Raw genomic sequence first — 20,000 nt, 5'->3', positions numbered from 1 at the left:
CCCCCCCCGGGAAGCAAAGTGTAAGAACATTTCAGATTCTACATCAGTCTCAGTAGGTATGAAGTTCTCACTTATTCTACTAATTATGTTCATGAGTAATTGGAAGCATTATATAGCAAGGATTGGACGTAAAGTTATCAATGACGGTGGGTGGTGAGATGTCATTTTTTCATACACCAATTAGTTTTAATTGTAAAAACCCTACAATAAATGCAGAATATAACGATGAGTAATAGTTTGGAAGCGAAACTAAGCTATTCCTTTCTGATAAATAAGTTAATGTTTGAGAAACTTAGCTACAAGAAGTGCAATGCATGATGGGTACGCCCTTAGTCAGAAATGCAATGCATGGCCAATGCAGCAATGATAATATTTCTGTTGTTACGTACATGGCAAATTGTTTGGATAGCAACTAAATTTCACAAGTGAGGGGAGGAGATAAGGACGTAGGCTCAGAGCTGGGTAGGTTGTCTGTTGGCCTACATTGCGTACCCATCATGCACTGCACTTCTTGAAGCTAATGTTCTCAAACATTCACTTAATTATCACATAAGAGTAGTTTAGTTTTGCTTCAAAACTATTATTCTAATGTCCTGCATTTATTTTGGGTTTTTTTTTACAATTAAAACTCAGTGGTACATGAAAAAAAATTACATCTCACCAACCCACCGCCATTGACAAGTGTACGTTCAATCCTTGCTATATATAGGCTCTTGTTACCTCCCACTCATTGATATGAACAAGAGAAAACTAGATGACTCAGCTGGGTAAGTATTAATTATTTGATATACCCTTACACTTTGTAGATCGGGGGGGGCTAGGTAGTGCAGGCCTGGGTGGTGTGGGGGCCCTAGGACTTTGGTAGTGCAGAGGCCCTGAGCCATCTGGGCTGACCAATGCATCACTTTAGAATAGGGACCCTTATTCTGCATCTGTTTTCACACTGTTCAGGGTTTGTTCACACAGTGTGTCGGGAGCTTATACACATTGTATTCTGCCACTTACTACTTACTAATAAATAGAAATATAGGCTTACTGGTCCTTACTAAGGTTATATTAGTAATAAATCCCTAATTGGGCATGAACAAGACATTTGTGAATACATGCTTAACAACTGTCTTATTTTGCTTAGTACATGCCTTACAAGTTACTTACACAGGCATTAATATTATATGTATTAGTGCTAATAGATGTGTCCCTAAAATAAAGTGTTACCCAAATTTCTTTATTTTTTCTGAAGAAAATGGTGATTTCAGAAAATATTCAATTTTTATGAGATACTTAATTGCTGTTTCTTTGGAGCTGGAAGCCCAAAATATGTAGGAATAAACAACCAAATTATTGGAATAGTTTGAAATGTGAGCCATGACTCTATGACCTATGAAAGTTTAACATTATTGATGGAATTATGGAAATAAATTCACTTTTTCACGATATTCTAATTTTATGGCCAGCAAATGTATATCTATAAGTTACATACTAAAAGTCACTATGGTTAAAAGTATCAGCTATTGTATCATTTGAAGACGTTGCCTTGGCACGTTACATCAGTGTAATGTATCATGTACAGTGCGTAAATGTATAATGTGTAATACAATGTAACATCGCTTACTTTTATCATTTTGTCTTTTTCAACCACAGGGGTCTGAGTCCCTCTCAAGCTGAAATCAATTTCCTCAATAAATGCAAATGGCTGGAGATGTATGGGGTGGACATGCACGTTGTAAAGGTATGCCAACACATTCATGCTGCCTTCTGGTGCCGACATTTTCGAGGTCCTGAAGGTCTACTGTAGCAGGATGACCGGCGATGGAGTGGACGAGAGACAGTTTTTCTTTCCAAAAGGAAAAGCTTTTCTTTTTATTTTTCTTCTTTTTGAATTTTTCTTAAAAGTGTGAATATATACAGTGCATCCAAAACGGCAAAAACAACGATGACAAAATCTCAAAACAAAAATAGGCAAGAGTGCCAGACTATGTCTATCAGACCCTGAGCACTACTTACAGACAAGGCATGAAGCACAACCTTCCACTACGACGCTTAACCAGACACTGAGGCTCTGGGCCATTTACAGAGTAACTGCCCCTCCCTCAGGAAGGCCCATTCACAAAATAAATCAATCAACTAAATAACAATAACAAAACCCCAAAATAACAAACCAAAGAAAAGTAAACAAAATACATAAACAACCAAAACCATTTTCATAAACCAAAACCCCTTCTAAGCTTAGAAAAAGACAATGCAAACATTCCCGGTAAAAACACCCCCGTTTAAAATAGTCTGCTCCGCTGAACCGCGGCCACCCCACTATTTAGCCACATTGGAACATACCCTCGGTTTCCCCAAACCAGGAAGTGACTGCTGATGGTAAGCTGGTGAGTTAAACTGCATCAGAAATGTCTGTAAATGATTTTAACCAAAATAAACCTTCATGATTTTAACCTGTTGTAAGTGATGATGTTTTAACCATAGTGATCGCTAAACCAGATGAAAGATGATGAATGATAAACGGTATGAAATGCGCATTTTGAAACGCGGTAAGAATGGTACACTGTAACATTGGAAATGCCGGTAGGCCTTTCCCTGCACCCCAAGTTACGATGCTAGGTTAAAGTTATGGCAAATGAAGGTGATGAATGACTGAACAATGAACCAGGGAAATGAAAACAGTACATACGGATGAATGGAGAGTGAACCACAGTCGGCGTCAGTGCAGCATGATGTTACTTGCCGGCTAATTACTGCCTGAACGCTATAGGCTGCGTAAGCGTCACAGCTCAGTCTGTGACATTGCCTCCCCCTTCTGAGGATGCCCCCTCTGCTGGTCTAGAAAGGAAGTCTGCAGGGACATTTAGCTTCCCAGACCTGTACAATATCTCAAAATCAAACGGTTGCACAGCCAGGAACCACCTAGTGATTCTTGAGTTAGTGTCTCTCATTCTTCCTAGCCAAGACAATGCCCTGTGGTCAGTTTCCAAAACAAATTTCCTCCCCAACAAATAATATTTAAAAGAGTCCAATGCCCACTTAATAGCGAGACATTCTTTCTCAACAGTGGAGTAGTTGCACTCCCGCGGCAGCAGTTTGCGACTGATGTACGCCACAGGTTTCAAGTGTCCGTCTTCTTCCTGCAGCAATACCGCACCAAGGCCTCGCTCTGAGGCATCAGTTTGGACGGTAAAAGTCTTGTTGAAGTCAGGGCTGAGCAGCACAGGCTCCCTGCACAAGGAGTCCTTCAAGCCCTGAAATGCTGCCTCACACGCGTCAGACCATGCAACCTTGTTAGGCTGACATTTGCGTGTGAGCTCGGTCAACGGGACCGCTCTCTCGGAAAAGTTGGGTATAAAGCGTCTATACCACCCAACCAAGCCCAGGAAAGAGCGCACCTGTTTCTTGGTGGTGGGGCGCTCAGCGGCCTTGATGGCCTCAACCTTCCCCACTTGAGGTCGGATGACACCCCGGCCCAGCATGTAGCCAAGGTACGACGTCTCCTCCCTGGCCAGAGAGCACTTCTCTGGATGGATGGTCAGACCCGCCTCCTTCACCAAGGAGAGGATCTGTTGCAGGTGCTGCAGATGCTCCTCCCACGTGGAGCTGTATATGCAGATGTCGTCCAGGTAGGCGGCGGCAAAGCCCTCAGTCCCTCTGAGGAGCCGGTCCATCAATCTCTGGAACGTCGCTCCCGCTCCATGCAACCCAAAGGGCAGCACGGTGAACTGGTAGTGACCAAAAGGAGTTCTGAAGGCCGTCAGCTCTTTGCTGTCCTCAGCCAACGGCACCTGCCAATAACCTTTGCAAAGGTCAATGGTGGACAGGTATTTGGCTTTGCCGAGACGCTCGACGAGGTCATCAACCCTCGGCATGGGGTACGGGTCGAACTTGGACTGGGCGTTGACCTTCCTGCAGTCCAGGCAGAACCGCAGGTTGCCGTCCTTCTTGGGGATGAGGATGATGGGGCTGTTCCACTCACTGGACGATGGCTCGATCACCCCCAGCTCCAGCATCATGTCCAGCTCGTCCCTCAGCACGGGCAGCAGGCTCTCTGGAACACGGTAGCATTGTTGTCTCACCGGCTGCTGGTCTTTCAGGGGGATGCGGTGCTCCACCATCTCCGTCCGTCCCGGCTGCTCCACGAATAGACCCTCCGGAAGGATGGCGGTCAGCTCCTGCTGACGGTCGTTGGGCAGATGGCTCAGGTCCAGCGTCAATCCTTCTCCCCAGCACGGTAGGTACTGCTCGTTGTACTCCTCCTCTTCCTCAATGGCACGGATGAAGAGGGCAGACACCTCTGGCTGTTGCTCTTGACGGTCGGTCCACTTCTTCAGCATGTTCACGTGGTAGACCTGGTGCTTCTTGCGGTGGTCCGGCATGTGGACCTCGTAAGTCACCGGTCCCATCTGCCTGGTAACAGCATAAGGTCCCTGCCACTTTGCCAGCAGTTTGTTGTCGGAGCTGGGCAACAGCAGCAGGACCTTGTCACCAGCCTGGAAACAGCGTGATCTGGCAGAACGGTCGTACCACGCCTTTTGTCTCTCTTGCGCCCTCTGCAGGTTCTCCTGTGCCAGGGCAGATGCAGTAGCAAGCTTCTCCCTCATCTTCAGCACATAAGAGATGATGTTGGTGCCAGTAGGCGTCTCACCCTCCCAAGTCTCTTTTAGCACATCCAGGGGTCCTCGAACCTGGTGTGCATACAGGAGCTCGAAGGGGGAAAATCCTGTCGACGCCTGGGGTACTTCTCTGTAGGCAAAGAGCAAGTATGGTAGCCACTGGTCCCAGTCCTTGCCCGAATCTTCCACAAACTTCCGGAGCATGTTCAAGAGGGTCTGGTTGAACCGTTCGACAAGTCCGTCGGTCTGTGGATGGTAAGGAGTGGTTCTGATACGCCTAATGCCTAAAAGATCGTAAACCTGTCTGAGGGTTTTGCTCATAAAGTTGGGGCCTTGGTCGCTGAGCACTTCGCGGGGTATCCCTACTCTAGAAAAGAGCTGCAGCATAGCGGTTGCAACTCGCTTGGCTGTAACATCTCTCAGGGGGAAGGCTTCAGGGTATCTTGTGGCGTAATCACAGATGACAAGAATAAATCTGTTTCCTGATTTGCTCTTTTCAAGGGGGCCTACAACATCAACTGCAATTCTTTCAAAGGGTGTGTCAATAATGGGTAGGGGAATCATAGGGGCACGGGCAAGATTTTTACCTGCTGACAGCTGACATGGACGGCAAGACTTGCAAAATTCTTTCACATCAGAGAAAAACCCTGGCCAGTAAAAGCGCTTGCTAATTCTCTGTAATGTCTTCATGTAGGCCAAGTGTCCAGCCCAGGGTATTGTGTGACCCAGTTCCAGCACTTGCCTACGGTACTTCTTGGGGATCAACAGTTGCATTCCATCCTCACTCTGTCTGTACAGTAGGTCATTCTGCACAACATAGCCCTCCCTACCTAGCACAGGACAATACTCAACACCTTCTTCAGCTTTCTTAAAACTCTGTTTCAGTGTGGGGTCTGCACGTTGTTCCTCTGCCAGATTACCATTAAAATCAACATCAGTCAGTTCAGGGGGGTCAATATTCTCAGTCTGCACTCCACTTTGACTCACTGTATCTTCAACATTCTGTCTGCGCCTATCACACCTTTGCTGCCTAGTCAGTGTGGGCTCAACAGGAACATCTTCACCATAATATGGCAACTCGGCTAGCTCAGCTTGGTGCTCCCTAGCCTGCGCTCTCGTCACAACACCACACAAAGCAGTCTTGTTCACCAGCTCAGATAATACTGGAAAATCCTGGCCTAGCAACACAGGATATGGCAGTTTAGGCACTAGTCCTACCCTCAGTAAGTATGTCTGTCCCTGCACTCTGACATACACATCAGCTGTCTCATGTTCACTTTTATCTCCATGAACACAGAAAATGGTCAGCTTGTCATTGCAGTTACGGAACTCTAGGGGGACTAGGTCAGCCTGCACTAGCGTCTGTGAACATCCAGTATCTATCAAAGCTTTCACAGGTTTACCATTTAGCTCAACAGTGATGGTGGGGTCTCTGCTCTCCAGGGTGTTACGAGGAGGGGTGGGGTGGGGAACATAGCATAAATGGCTGTATTTGGACTTCCGCAGGGGGCAAGCAGGGCTCTTATGATTTTCTTGGCCACAATTATAACAGGAAATTCTTTGGGGTCTAGAACGATCTGTGGGGGGTGGGGGTGGGGCTCTACTATGGCTATAACTATTGGCAGTACCAGAACCAACTCCCTTCCCAAACCCAACAGACTTACCCCGGCTGCTCTGCTCCAGCACTCCAGCATAGCGGTAGCCTCGGGGACCTCTGTGTGCAGCAACGTAGCTCTCCACCAGCGTAGCGGCCTCTGCTGCGGTCTTCGGGTTTCGTTCCCGGACCCAGGTCCTCACGTCTGGATAAAGCACGCGGAGATACTGTTCCAGCACCAGCGTCTCCATCAGGTTCTCTTTGCTGCTCTTCTCATAATCAGTCCACTTGCAGAACAGGTCCTTCAGTCGCACGTACAGTTCTTGCGGCGTCTCCGAAGGGCTGGTCTCGAGGGCTCTGAAATTCTGTCTGTACGTCTCAGCGTTGATCTCATACTTTTTCAGCACTGCTTCCTTCAGGCGGTCGTAGTCGGTTGTGTCATCTGGGTTCATGGCAACGAAGGCACTGCGGGCTTTTCCAGTCAGCAACGGGATGAGGTGGATGGCCCAGGTCGTTCTTCGCCAGCCAAAAGCTGTGGCTAGCCTTTCGAAGGTCGTGAGGTAGTGCTCGATGTTGTCACCTTCCTCCAACTTGGCCATCTTCGGCGGACGCCCCTCGGTGCTCACAGTTGTCACTGTTGGTGGTGGTTCAGGCGTTGAACTTGAAGTGTCCCGGGATGATGGTGGTTCAGGCGTTGCATTGCCCTCGGGTGGTGGTGGGGGTGTGGCTCGGCCCGACTCCATGTCCAGCTGGAGCTGTGTCACTTGGTGAGTCAGGACCTTGACTTGCTGCGCTTGTGCGGATACACCCCTCTCCATCCGCTCATCTCTTGCGTGTTGCATTTCCATAAACGACTGGAACATCGACGCTAGACGATCAATGGCGGTGTCTGCTGCGGCAGGCGGTGGGGTGGGCACTCTCATCTCAGTGGTGCCCCCTGTCGCTCCATCTTCCTTGCCTTCATTACCTTTCTTCCTGGATGTCATCTTGTCAGCTGTGGATCTTCTCTCCGTCTCACTCCGTTATCCCACTTCTGACACCACATGTAGCAGGATGACCGGCGATGGAGTGGACGAGAGACAGTTTTTCTTTCCAAAAGGAAAAGCTTTTCTTTTTATCTTTCTTCTTTTTGAATTTTTCTTAAAAGTGTGAATATATACAGTGCATCCAAAACGGCAAAAACAACGATGACAAAATCTCAAAACAAAAATAGGCAAGAGTGCCAGACTATGTCTATCAGACCCTGAGCACTACTTACAGACAAGGCATGAAGCACAACCTTCCACTACGACGCTTAACCAGACACTGAGGCTCTGGGCCATTTACAGAGTAACTGCCCCTCCCTCAGGAAGGCCCATTCACAAAATAAATCAATCAACTAAATAACAATAACAAACCCCCAAAATAACAAACCAAAGAAAAGTAAACAAAATACAAAAACAACCAAAACCATTTTCACAAACCAAAACCCCTTCTAAGCTTAGAAAAAGACAATGCAAACATTACCGGTAAAAACACCCCCGTTTAAAATAGTCTGCTCCGCTGAACCGCGGCCACCCCACTATTTAGCCACATTGGAACATACCCTCGGTTTCCCCAAACCAGGAAGTGACTGCTGATGGTAAGCTGGTGAGTTAAACTGCATCAGAAATGTCTGTAAATGATTTTAACCAAAATAAACCTTCATGATTTTAACCTGTTGTAAGTGATGATGTTTTAACCATAGTGATCGCTAAACCAGATGAAAGATGATGAATGATAAACGGTATGAAATGCGCATTTTGAAACGCGGTAAGAATGGTACACTGTAACATTGGAAATGCCGGTAGGCCTTTCCCTGCACCCCAAGTTACGATGCTAGGTTAAAGTTATGGCAAATGAAGGTGATGAATGACTGAACAATGAACCAGGGAAATGAAAACAGTACATACGGATGAATGGAGAGTGAACCACAGTCGGCGTCAGTGCAGCATGATGTTACTTGCCGGCTAATTACTGCCTGAACGCTATAGGCTGCGTAAGCGTCACAGCTCAGTCTGTGACATCTACCAAAAATAAAAACGAATGTTTCATACATACATAGATGATGGTATTCAAACGCACTCATGGATGAACAGAATACATTCTTTTTAATCACTTTCAAGGTCCTGAAGGCCTAGCTACAATGTACATTTCTTGCATACATTTATCCAACAGATGCAGCAAGATGCATATGAACATTTCCTTGAAGTATTTTTTTTCCCGCTATTGTTCCACACCACTGTGCCCTAAATATGCTTTAAGTGTCCTTGAACAAGTCTATCTCAGTGTTGCTCCGGACGATTGGCCCTGCACAAAATGCACTGTATCATTGTCTGCCAAGTGCAATTTAATTACATTTTGCTATGTAATATTTTGCACCACTGCAGTCTGTAAACTGGCCTTGAACAAGTCTATCTCAATGTTGCTTCTTGACGGCTATCCCAGTATGAAATGCACTGTAATTTGTGCAGTGTTTGCCAAATGCCATTTAATGCAGTGTAATCTAGCGTGGGTAGTGGTTTGGTAAGGTTTCCTGTATGTGATCACCTTTTGTGTTTTGTGTCCATTGTTGAGTGATTCAGTGTGTGACCTTGTCTGCAGCCAAATCGCCCACTTGGGACGAATAAGTGAAACTGAATAGAACTAATCCATGTTTGTGTGTATCCATGCTGTCACTATGTCAGAATCGTCAAAATAGGACATAACTGGAAATGCACAACACTACCTCTTTTTAATGTACGTTCTATGTACTGTATGTCTGCTGTTGCCCAGTTTTGCACTTTATATGTCTGTATGGGTATTGTATAGGTAATCTAGGTGTAATGTATGCTTACTGTCTATGTCAAATTGTCTATGTCCACACCTAAAGTCTATGTCTATGTCTGCATGGGAAAGCAAGAAACATAATTTCAAATTCTTTGTATGACCAGTGCATGTAAAGAAATTGACAATAAAACCGACTTGACTTGATGTGTGTGCTGCCTAGGGTCGAGATGGAGGAGAATATGCGCTTGGCCTCACTCCAACTGGGATCCTGGTGTTTGAGAAGACTAGCAAAATTGGCCTTTTCTTTTGGTAAGAAACAACTCAGGCTCCCAAGATTTTCAGATATGCATTGTACATCTCTCTATATGTAAGTCTTAGTCTATATATACTATGTAAATATGTTCAATTCTAAAATGTATGAGCAGCACCGATGGCATAATGTGCCCTTGAACAAGTTTATCCCATGTTTTTTCCTGGACAGATGACCATGTATGAAATTTACAGTAACAACGCTTCCGTCTAAAGTTGTTTTTTTTTTCTAATTGATTTATTCTACTAAGGCCCAAAATTACCCGTCTGGACTTCAAGAGGAGTCGATTGACATTAGTCGTAGTTGAAGACGATGAAAAAGTGAGTATGTGTACATCATATCTTCTGATAAAACAAAACAGGCATGATCGGCCTGTTTGTTCAAGGACAGCTTTTAAGTTTTATTTTTTTAATCAGTTTTTCAGTTTGAGTAAAATCTTACACCGACTACTGATTTTGACAATGAAACTCTTGACTGTGTAACATCATGTGTTGTGTTTGCTCAGGGTCGGGAGCAGGAGCACACCTTTGTGTTTGAGCTGTCCAGCTCGCGCTCCTGTAAGCAGCTGTGGAAGAGTGCGGTGGAGAGCCACGCCTTCTTTCGCCTCCGCCAGCCCGCCAAGACCCAGAACACCCGCAGCGACTTCACACGCCTGGGCTCCCGCTTCAGGTTCAGGTCAGTACAAGTCATGTCATGTCATGTCATGTCGTGACCTATGAGGTCTTGAGATCAGAGGGTAGCAGGTTCAAATCCCACAGCATCATAATGTAAAATGTGTACCTGTCTATCTATCTATCTATGCGTCAATTCTCAATTCACTGAGATTTAACATGATAAATAAGATCATTGCATTGGCAAAAGATATGGATATACTGAGCTCTCTCTCTCTCTCTCTCTCTCTCTGTCTGTCTGTCTGTCTGTCTGTCTGTCTGTCTGTCTGTCTGTCTGTCTGTCTGTCTGTCTGTCTGTCTGTCTCTCTCTCTCTCTCTCTCTCTCTCTCTCTCTCTCTCTCTCTCTCTCTCTCTCTCTCCCTCCCCCTCCCCCTCCCTCCCTCTGGACTCCTTGCAGTAGTAATGAAGTTCCTGTGTTTGCCACAGAACATTTTATACTTAAGACCAGATGTTTGAAGTTGTTGTTATGGAACAGTTTGTATTAACGTGTGTGGGTGTGTTTTCTCTATGTGTGCGTGTGTGTGTGTGTGTGTGGGTGTGTTAGTGGTAAGACGGAATACCAAACGACACATGGGGGTCGTCTGAGGAGAACAAGTACATTTGAGAGGCGACCAAGCAAGAGATACCCCTCCAGGAGCCAATCACTAAGCAAGGGTACAGGACACACGCACACACACAGCCTCAAGCCAAGCACTATACATAATCATCTCTCTCTCTCTCTCTGTCTCTCTCTCTCTCTCTCTCTCTCTCTCTCTCTCTCTCTCTCTCTCTCTCTCTGTCTCTCTCTCTCTCTCTCTCTCTCTCTCTCTCTCTCTCTCTCTCTCTCTCTCTCTCTCTCATTGTGTGCAGATGACTAGCACTGACTGAGACATACGCTCGTAAACCACAACACACCAACCGCAACCAAATAATAAAGCTCCCTCCCCAGTTCCCAGTTCCCCGGGAGCCCAACATGTTGGCCCATTAGCATCTCCCTCTCTAATGCAGCGGAACTAAACTCGTGCTCCCTTGGAGCTGTGCGTGCGCTTCAGAGAGATGATGACAGACAGACACTGTCTACAGTACATCTCACTCCAGTTGGATGTTGTTTGTAAGTCTTATCTTATCCCTCCTGTGTCACTGTCCTGTGTCCTCGTGCCCTGTGACGCAAGGCTGGACACCATCAGTGGCCAACGTTTTTGTTTAATATCCTGCAAAAAAAAAACATTACTTCTCATGATTCATTTGCAATTGAGTTTGAGTTGCAATTCCCCTTTTGGACTTTGGAGAAGGCTTATTGTTTTCACCATGCAGGCAGGGCATTACCAAGGCCAGAGGTTGCAGGAAAGTACACGAGGAGGTAGATTGACTTGCAGGTGTCCTCTTGGCATATCTGGTTATTCCCCAGTACAGCACTTTGTTCGAAGTTTGCCTGCTCTGTACTCTGTACATGTACTCTGCTCTTGCTTGACTCTGTTACCGTATCCTTTCCAGACGTGCAGCTTTGATTTGTGTCCTATATATCGTACATGCATGATTTGTGCACGCACGCGCACACTCACACACACACACACACCGCGCACGCACACGCGGTACTTGCTTAAATATTGTATGTGTGTATGCGTGTGCATGCCCTGCTCTGCCTGTTGGCAGTAATATCCCCAGCTAAGCGTGGTGTGCTGAGAATGCCTAAGTGTCATGGGAGCATGGGCCTGAGTGCTGATTAACTCGCTGCTTTTTATCTGCTGTCATCTCGCCCCCAATGAGTTATCACAGCAAGTCCCTCAGATGACTAAGGACGCCACTCCAGTGTGTCGTGTCCTGTCATGCTGTGGGCTGATACAAGAGGAGGGTTGGAGGGGTTTGGGGGGTGGGGGTGCTGTTAGACAGGGGTGCAGGCTGTAGCAGGGTGGCTGGGATGATCTGGTAGGTTAGAGCAGTGGTTCCCAACCTATGGGTCGGGACCCCCCTTGTGGGTCGCCAAAGATAATAATAATAATAATAATAATACTTTCGTTTTATATAGCGCCTTTCAAAACACCCAAGGACGCTTAAAGATCCACAGGGGGTCACGGAGCCCTCTTGATTTTAAGGGGTTTCGTTTTAAATATATATAGCCCATGTTGAATAAAAGACAAAGCATTTAACTAATAAATGCATAGACGCAACAAATTGTAAGTGCTACATTAAACATTTATTCTATATTTGACCAAAGACGAATTGAGGAATAAAATAACTAAAATAAGTTTTCGCAGGAAACGGAGGGCGTCGTGGTTGGGTCATTAAAGCTTACAATAGTAAAAACATGGGTCCCTTAAGAAAAAGGTTGGGAACCACTGGGTTAGAGAGTGGTGTAGGCTGTAGAAGCCTTCTCAGATATGGAGGGGGGGTGTATGCTGTAGTATCCTGTGCTGACATGAAGGAGGGTTCTTGAGAGGGGTGTAGGGCAGGCTGTAGCAGCCTGGGTGGAGGACTCTCTCTGTGAATGTTAATATGCTCCGGCTGCTGCTGCTGCTGCTGCTGCTGCCGCTTCCTCTGCTGTGGTATTTGGGCCAGATGAAAGTAGCCCACCGCGCCTCAGAGTTAGGGCACATATACTGATGAGATCATGTCGTTTCTCTTCTCTCTCTCTCTCTCTCTCTCTCTCTCTCTCTCTCTCTCTCTCTCTCTCTCTCTCTCTCTCTCTCTCTCTCATACAGTGACCACTCCCAGTAAGCACCCTCATATAAGGTAAGATGGACGTCTTAACTAAAAAAGATTTGACCATCATGTGTCGCTTAATTTCCATTCTGCAGGTGTATTTTACTTTTCAATAGATATTTTGTGTCCTCCGACTGAACCATTTGTTTGCTTGTCTATAGTGAACAGAGCAACTCTGAGGCCAGCCTTCACCAGGTAATCCATCTCTTCTTTCTAAGTATGCCTTTCTTTCTGTCTTTCTTTCTTTCTTTCTTTCCTCCTTTCATTCTTTCTTTCCTCCTTTCATTCTTTCTTTCTTTCCTCCTTTCTCTCTTTTTACTTTCTGCCTCTGTCTTTCACTCTATCTATCTATCTATCTATCTATCTATCTATCTATCTATCTATCTATCTATCTATAATATCTATCTTTCTATCTTTCTATCTATCCATCCCTCCGGTTCTGTCACACTTAGTCACATGCATACATATTTCCACACATTCATCTGGCTCTGCACACTCCTCTGCATCTATGCCTGATGAAGATGTTTTGTCTTTCTCAGCATTATAAGCACAACATTCCTATTGGCCAGGAGGCATGGCACAGGACACGCCCACCAGCCTTGACCCCTCCCCCACTGTACGCTCAGCCCCCCGAGCTCCAGACCCCCCCACACAGGTAAAGCACCACCACAAATCATATAGTCTGGCAGACAGTACACATCCACACTCTGTATAACTGATGCCATAACCATACAATACGTGGGCTGTACATTCCTGCAATGCGTTCCAGTTATGCGCCATCATGCATCTTTTTGTGAAGTCATTCAATTTCCTGAGTGTTGAAATGTGTGTGTGTGTGTGTGCGTGTGCATGTGTCTGTGTCTGTGTCTGTGTTTGTGTTTGTTTTCAGCGCAGGGTCAACCAGCAGCAGGAGTCTGTCTGTGGTTTACCGTGACAAACAGATGACCGTGCTCTGAAGGAAGCGTGTGTGTGCACGTGTGTGTGTGCATGCGCGCGCGCACGCGTGCGTGCGTGCGTCACCTCATCAATGGCCTTGTTGTAATTCCCTCATCTCGTCCTGTGAAATCATCATCATCATCATCTCCATCATCATCATCATCCTAACCATTCCTTACGTCTGACTGGAACAAGGTGGAGCATCTCGATTGGATAGTGGAACTTGTGATTTATGTCTTAATTATTACTTTTCCTTGTTCAATTTGATCAGCAATGTCTGAAAGTCTTAATAAGTGCAGTGCTTGTGGATTTTCTGACTGATATCTGAAACTGATGTTTTTATTAGGCATTAATTAACCTGCTGAATAAGGCTGAGTTTTGTTTGCTGTGCGGAATGTGCCAGTGAACAGCCCATGCTCTTGTTTTTTTTATTATTGTTAAAGCCACCATGCCTGAGGGTTTTTTTTGTGCCGTTTTGAAGTGCCTCGATGCGTTGTTAAAATGCATAGTGCCCATTGTCAGGACATTGAATGTTTTTATAACCACAGACAAAGGTTTTTGCGGTCAAAATGTAGCAAATTTGTGAATCCCAGTATTGCAGGGGAAGACTGGGGTTCAAAGCTTATCACTTGTTAGCACACTGGTTCAGAAAGAGGTCCTGGCAATGCTATGCATATAATTTGGATAGTATGTGTTGGTAGAATTATCGCTTCACTCTCCTCTGGTATGTATAGTCGATTTTTGCATGCATTATGCTTCAAACACGGCCAAAAATCTTGTGTGGTGCCCTTTAAACGGATGGTGAATCTGGCTTCAGATGTTGCAGTGCAGCAACATGTCATCCCTTGTGAAATAAAGGTGCCATACTGCTGTATAAAACCACACTTTTCCTGCAAAAGGGTTGGAGTGTTGGTATAGTTAGTAGAGATGCACCGGATCCTGATTTTTAGGATCCTGCCGGATACCGGATCCACTGCTTAAGATCCTGCAGGATCCAGAACCGGATACCGGATCCTACGAAAGAATTGAAACACATAGTCTACTCAAACACGTGGGCCCTTTTTATCACGTTGGCTCAAACTAAAAGCCTCGGCTACCGGATCCTGGATCCTGGAACCGGATCCTGTGAAAAACCCTATTATCCTGACGGATCCGCAACCGGATCTTGGATCCGGTGCATCTCTAATAGTTAGTGCAGTGTTTTGAACACAAGCACACCACATTAAAAAAAAAACATTTAAAAATCCTGCTTTTTTATACAACTTTTTGTAATACAGCAGTTTTGGATATGAAAACACTGCAAGCATGGGGAAACGGCAGAACAAAACAGTTTTTTCACAAGGCATATACAAGGTCACCTGGTTATACCTGTCCACTTCAGGCACCTACTTGGACATAATTAGCTGGTCTATCCGGGCTGAGTGCTGGGTCTTATGAGCTAGTTTTATGAAGGAGAAGGAGGACATCTGCAGTAACCACACAGTGCTGGTCCAGAAGGCCTCCCTGGACAGAGAAGCACATGGTTTGTTTGACGTTGTCTTTGGATGGGGACATTTCAGATGAAGGAATAAGAACTCCAAGGCACTGTCATTTACAACAACAAAAAAGATTTTGGAAACGCATTATCCTTGCTTTATCACATTACCCAAATAATAATATATATCTTTTTAACCCTGACACATTTCTGCAATCATGCCTTCTTCGTTTGGCGTGATTGCCAAAATGTGTCAGGGTTAGTTTTTGTAAAGGGTTGATGTGAGGACGCCAAGATAATAAAATAAGTATTTGCTGCTGGACTGTTGCTTCTGAAGCCAGATTGCCCGATATTGATTCAAACTGTGTATTTTTTTTGCTGCTTTACACAATCCATTATGAAGGGGAGCCTTTTCGTTCTTGATGCCATCGTTAGCTAGTGCTGTTGCTGTGGTAACTGTCTTAATAAAAAAATGTAATGTTTACAATTCTTCAGCTGTGCCTTGATTCTTCAGAGTCCTTGAAAGAAACTGAAGGAAATCTAAAAACTCTCACACACACATTTGTCTTTGTGAAGATGTTGAAAAAGACCTCAACTGTGTGCGTGTATGTGTGTGCAACCAGTTCTGTGTTCCCAATAGTAAGCTTGAAGGAGCAGAATATTTGTTAACTTGTCTTCATCCCTGTCCAATCCTGCTCATGAAGCATTATTGAAATATGAACAACAGACGAGTAGATTAGGCTGTGAATAATCCATTTTGCATCATTTCCATCATATCCAACTTTTTCCATTGAGCGTGTTCCGTTTCATTAACTTAAGGTGTGTTTGCGTGGGCGCACACTCTTTCACCGACTTTGCATTGCTGTGATGCATCTAAACACACAGAGACGTCAAACTCCGGTCCGGGGGAGTGGGCATATAGGCCCGCGGAGCCATTTTATGTGGCCCACGAGAACATTTCAAATGTGTTATGGTTTCCCCACATACGCCATTAATATATAGAAAATATGAAATAAGGGCAAAAATGTGTACATTGTAAGTATACATGACATGTATACTTACAATGTAAACATTTTGGCCCATATTTTCTATATATTAATGTCTTGTCTTGCTCTACTCGATGAGTTTCATCCAAGAGCATCCCTTTCATGGAATCAACAAAAAAAACTTGACCATGCCAACCCAAATGCTTGTTGTATGTTCTGTATAGTTTTAAAAGTACGGAAGATGATTCAGGTTATTGCCAAGCAAGAAATTACAGTTGCAGTCAAAGGTGTATCAGGGTCTTGTCAGATGTATGAGTCTTGTTGTCACCACCTTGCCTCCCCGGCCTATAGCTTTTGGGATAATTAAGTTGACCTTTGACTTTGAGTTGTTTGAAAATTTGAGATGTGTTATTATACCGTAGCTTCCCAATGAGCACTGCGGACGCCCAGCGCTTCAGCCTGGAGGAGAATGAGGCCCCGTATGCCGGAAAGATCCGCCACTACTGCCTACACCACATCTATAGCAACCAGGAGGCACTCGGCCTCACGCTCACACAGCCCCGTGAGTGGAGTCTCTGTGTGTGTTTCTATGTGTTTTTCTTTGTGTGCATGCTGTAACATCTATACTGTATGTGTTTGGAGTGTTGCTATGTGTGTGTGTGTGTGTGTGTGTGTGTGTGTGTGTGTGTGTGTGTGTGTGTGTGTGTGTGTGTGTGTGTGTGTGCGTGCGTGCGTGCGTGCGTGCGTGCGTGCGTGCGTGCGTGCGTGCGTGCGTGCGTGCGTGTGCTTGTGACAGTTTGGGTGTGTTTCTGTATGAGTTTGTCTTTGTGTGCATGCATGGCAGACCTGTGTGAAGTTGGCACCCCATTTGTTGACAACATGAATAAACGCATGTTGGTTCGTTTGTGCACAATTGTGCAGGCAAAATAAGCGTTTGTGCACAAACCGTCATGAAGATATTTACATTTGAAGAGGTTGGTGACCTTAGGTCACTCAGCACCCCATTGACATCCAAATGACTTAAAAATGGTTGGAATCGTTTGTGCAGGCAAAATTAGCATTGGTGCACCATCCGGTGTTAAGATATTTAACTTATGATTTTTTGGAAGTAGGTCACTCAGTACAATTATAACACGATATGAGAACATCAATACAAACCAAGTGGGGGATTTGTAGCACAGAGGCTTGGGCTTCAGGGCCTCCTTGGATCTTGGGCCCCTGGGCCTGGGCCCGGTAGGCCCGTGCAGTAATCCCATTCTTGACTGTAGATTTGCTGTGTGTGCGTGTGCGTGCGTGCGTGTGTACCAGAAGCCTGGGCCGTCCCCCTGCCTCAACAGCAGCCCCTGCCTCTGCCTCCGCAACCACAGCTTGAGCCCCTGATGGTGGAGACCTCCTCTCCCTGGCCGACTCTTCACATCAACATCAACACGGTCAGAGACGACCACGACCACGACCGGGGGGATTACACTCCTTTAATGCAGTGCAGAGAGGGGGGATTTCCATCCTCTTGTAAACAGTGGTGGGGATTTTAGACATTCTGAGGTGAAACGGTGGATTAAAAAGAGAGCAGATTAGTGTGTGAGACAAAAAAAACCTAATACCTGCTCTTTAACCTTTAGTCTCTTCTTCCCCCTTCTGTTTCAATCAAACTCTCTCTTTCCCTCTTTCTTTCGTTCTCTTCCACTCCTCCCCCACTCTTTTTTTTGCTTCCTTTCTTTTTTTGTGGCTCTCTCGTTCTCTGGTTTAAATTTAATAACAAACTCTTAGTGTGATGTTTGTCTTTCTCAATGGCAAGCCAGAATTCATTTTTTGTTCTCCTAAAGAAGGAAGCGTATGCCTCAAAGGCACGGTTCCCACCACTGTTGTACTTGTTCCTGGCAGTACAAATCCCCTAATTCCCCACCCCACCCCCACCCCCCCTTGCACAAATCCTGCCCTAGCTATGCCAAGGGCCAAAGCCATAATAACAACAATAAGAGTGTAATATCCCATATGAAAAGTAAATATGCAGTATGTAACTCACAAAGATTTTCATAGGAGGGCTATGCCAGTCTAAACAACAACACATTTTTCTAAACAACAACTAAATATGGTATTTATACTGTTTTATATGTATGCTGATAGACAATGTAATTTCCTTCAGGATCTGCTCTACTCTGCTATGTGTAAATGATCTAGGGGATATGTCATGGTTAAATATGCTGTATAAGAACCATACACATACAGTATATACAAGCATTTATGAGGAATAATCAGTTTCGATTTCATTTCTCCATTCCATTTCATTTCTCTCTCTCTCTCTCTCTCTCTCTCTCTCTCTCTCTCTCTCTCTCTCTCTCTCTCTCTCTCTCTCTCTCTCTCTCTCTCTCTCTCTCTCTCTCTCTCCCCGCTCCAGGCAGAGGAGAAGCCCTTCTCTGAGAAGAGTCTTCCCTCATCACCCTCGCTGCTGGAGGAGCAGATGAAGAGGAGTAACATCTTGAGGGTGAGTGCACCCCAGACAGACAGACAACTGATCTGAGCTCGGCCAGTGCACAGCTGCTCTACAACGGCAAAGTGCAGTAACTGCACCAACAATGACACTGAGAAAAATGCCTTCAAAGCCTTGGTATTAGATTGGATGTTGTAGTTACTGCCAATATCTCTAAAAGGGGACACATTCAGACCATAAGGCTTTGTCACGAGATAAAGGAGATGTTATGAAGACCAGCTTCAGTCTAAACTCAATTTTGACAAAACATGTAGTTTCTGCACTTTGCCTTAGCCAGCCAGTACACATGCTTGCTGCACGATACACGTGCACATTTCATACATTGTTGCCAGACCCATTTTATGTCAAATTTTGCGCACGGCAGCTCAGTTGAATGCAATATACCCAGATGTGTTCACAAATCGCCACAAACACTAGGTGCGAGCGATTGCACAGAAGTGGCATTGAGTTCAGGATGGGTTCAAACATTTTTTTCAGGAGAGCCTCATTGGCTATCTGTCCCCATAGAAGATGACACCTCCAGGGTTGTATGTCGTGCGCTCATCATTCTGCAATAAGTACAGTGTGTGCACTCGTTTCACACATGGTTTTACGCGTGCGTACGGTTGCACAGCAAGCAAACTATTGGCTTAACAGTCCACAGGACAGAGGGTGGTTGAGAAACAGACATCTGATCTGATCTGATCTGAGGTCAGTCAGCAGCAGGCAACACAGGCCTACTGACAGCACTAACAATCCTGAGAGCCTGCTCCTGGGTCACAAAGGGATTAGCAGCAGGGCACAGAGGATATACATCATTGAATGAGACCACTGCCATGGTCTTACTGTATGTATTACGTAATGGGGTCTGACCTGTCTTTCAGAGATAACCAACTATTGAACTTTTTCTTTCAGAGAGGATGAAAAGCCATTGAGTCCTTGATGCTAAATCGAGACACAAGTTTCAAAAGCTATCGTGATGAATTCTCATGCACTGTTACTGATCGTGAGTGTTAAATCTACTGATAGATTGCAAAGGCTGAGAAGGGACCCCCATCTCCAACAGCAAAGCAGCCAGGCAGCAAACCTGTCTCTCCAGCTGTAAAGCCTGCCAGGTATCTCTCTCGCTCTCTCTCTCTCTCTCTTGCTCTCTCTCTTAATTCAATTCATTATTTTTTCAGTTCAATGACCTTTATTGGTATGACGAATGCCAATTAATACATTGGGAAAGCATGGGGTATAATACACAAAAACTCGTTTATTCATTCTCTCTCTCTCTCGCTCGCTCCCTCTATTCCTTTCTGTACTCATCAGGTCTCAGGAATCGCCTAAGGAAAAACCGAAGGATCGCCGCAAAAGACTTGTCAGGCAGTTTAGCTTGTGAGTCACCGTAACACGCACACACACACACCACTTATGTTATGCCCATGGTTGTTTCCTCTGTCACACACACACACTCTCTCGCAGCCACTTGGCTAATGTGCTGCGC

The 20,000-nt window shown here is 45.3% G+C and overlaps 1 protein-coding gene across 1 annotated transcript in view; it reads left to right on the top strand.

The window, feature by feature from the left end:
* Positions 1-20,000, top strand: part of epb41l4b (erythrocyte membrane protein band 4.1 like 4B) — a 33,107-nt gene that overhangs the window by 11,387 nt on the left and 1,720 nt on the right. Inside the window, exons 8-20 of the mRNA XM_063199876.1 lie at positions 1,642-1,729; positions 9,209-9,297; positions 9,549-9,618; positions 9,804-9,973; positions 10,514-10,623; positions 12,648-12,678; positions 12,810-12,843; positions 13,188-13,303; positions 16,467-16,606; positions 17,353-17,474; positions 18,440-18,526; positions 19,541-19,626; positions 19,826-19,891. Of these exons, the coding sequence (XP_063055946.1) occupies positions 1,642-1,729; positions 9,209-9,297; positions 9,549-9,618; positions 9,804-9,973; positions 10,514-10,623; positions 12,648-12,678; positions 12,810-12,843; positions 13,188-13,303; positions 16,467-16,606; positions 17,353-17,474; positions 18,440-18,526; positions 19,541-19,626; positions 19,826-19,891 (1,209 nt within the window). The remainder of the gene's footprint in view (positions 1-1,641; positions 1,730-9,208; positions 9,298-9,548; positions 9,619-9,803; positions 9,974-10,513; positions 10,624-12,647; positions 12,679-12,809; positions 12,844-13,187; positions 13,304-16,466; positions 16,607-17,352; positions 17,475-18,439; positions 18,527-19,540; positions 19,627-19,825; positions 19,892-20,000) is intronic.

Source organism: Engraulis encrasicolus, chromosome 5, assembly GCF_034702125.1.
Source record: "Engraulis encrasicolus isolate BLACKSEA-1 chromosome 5, IST_EnEncr_1.0, whole genome shotgun sequence".
In the NCBI taxonomy this organism is placed as follows: Eukaryota; Metazoa; Chordata; class Actinopteri; order Clupeiformes; family Engraulidae; genus Engraulis; species Engraulis encrasicolus.
The sequence above is the reverse complement of the archived record's forward strand: the minus strand, read 5'-3'. Positions and strand labels throughout refer to the sequence as shown.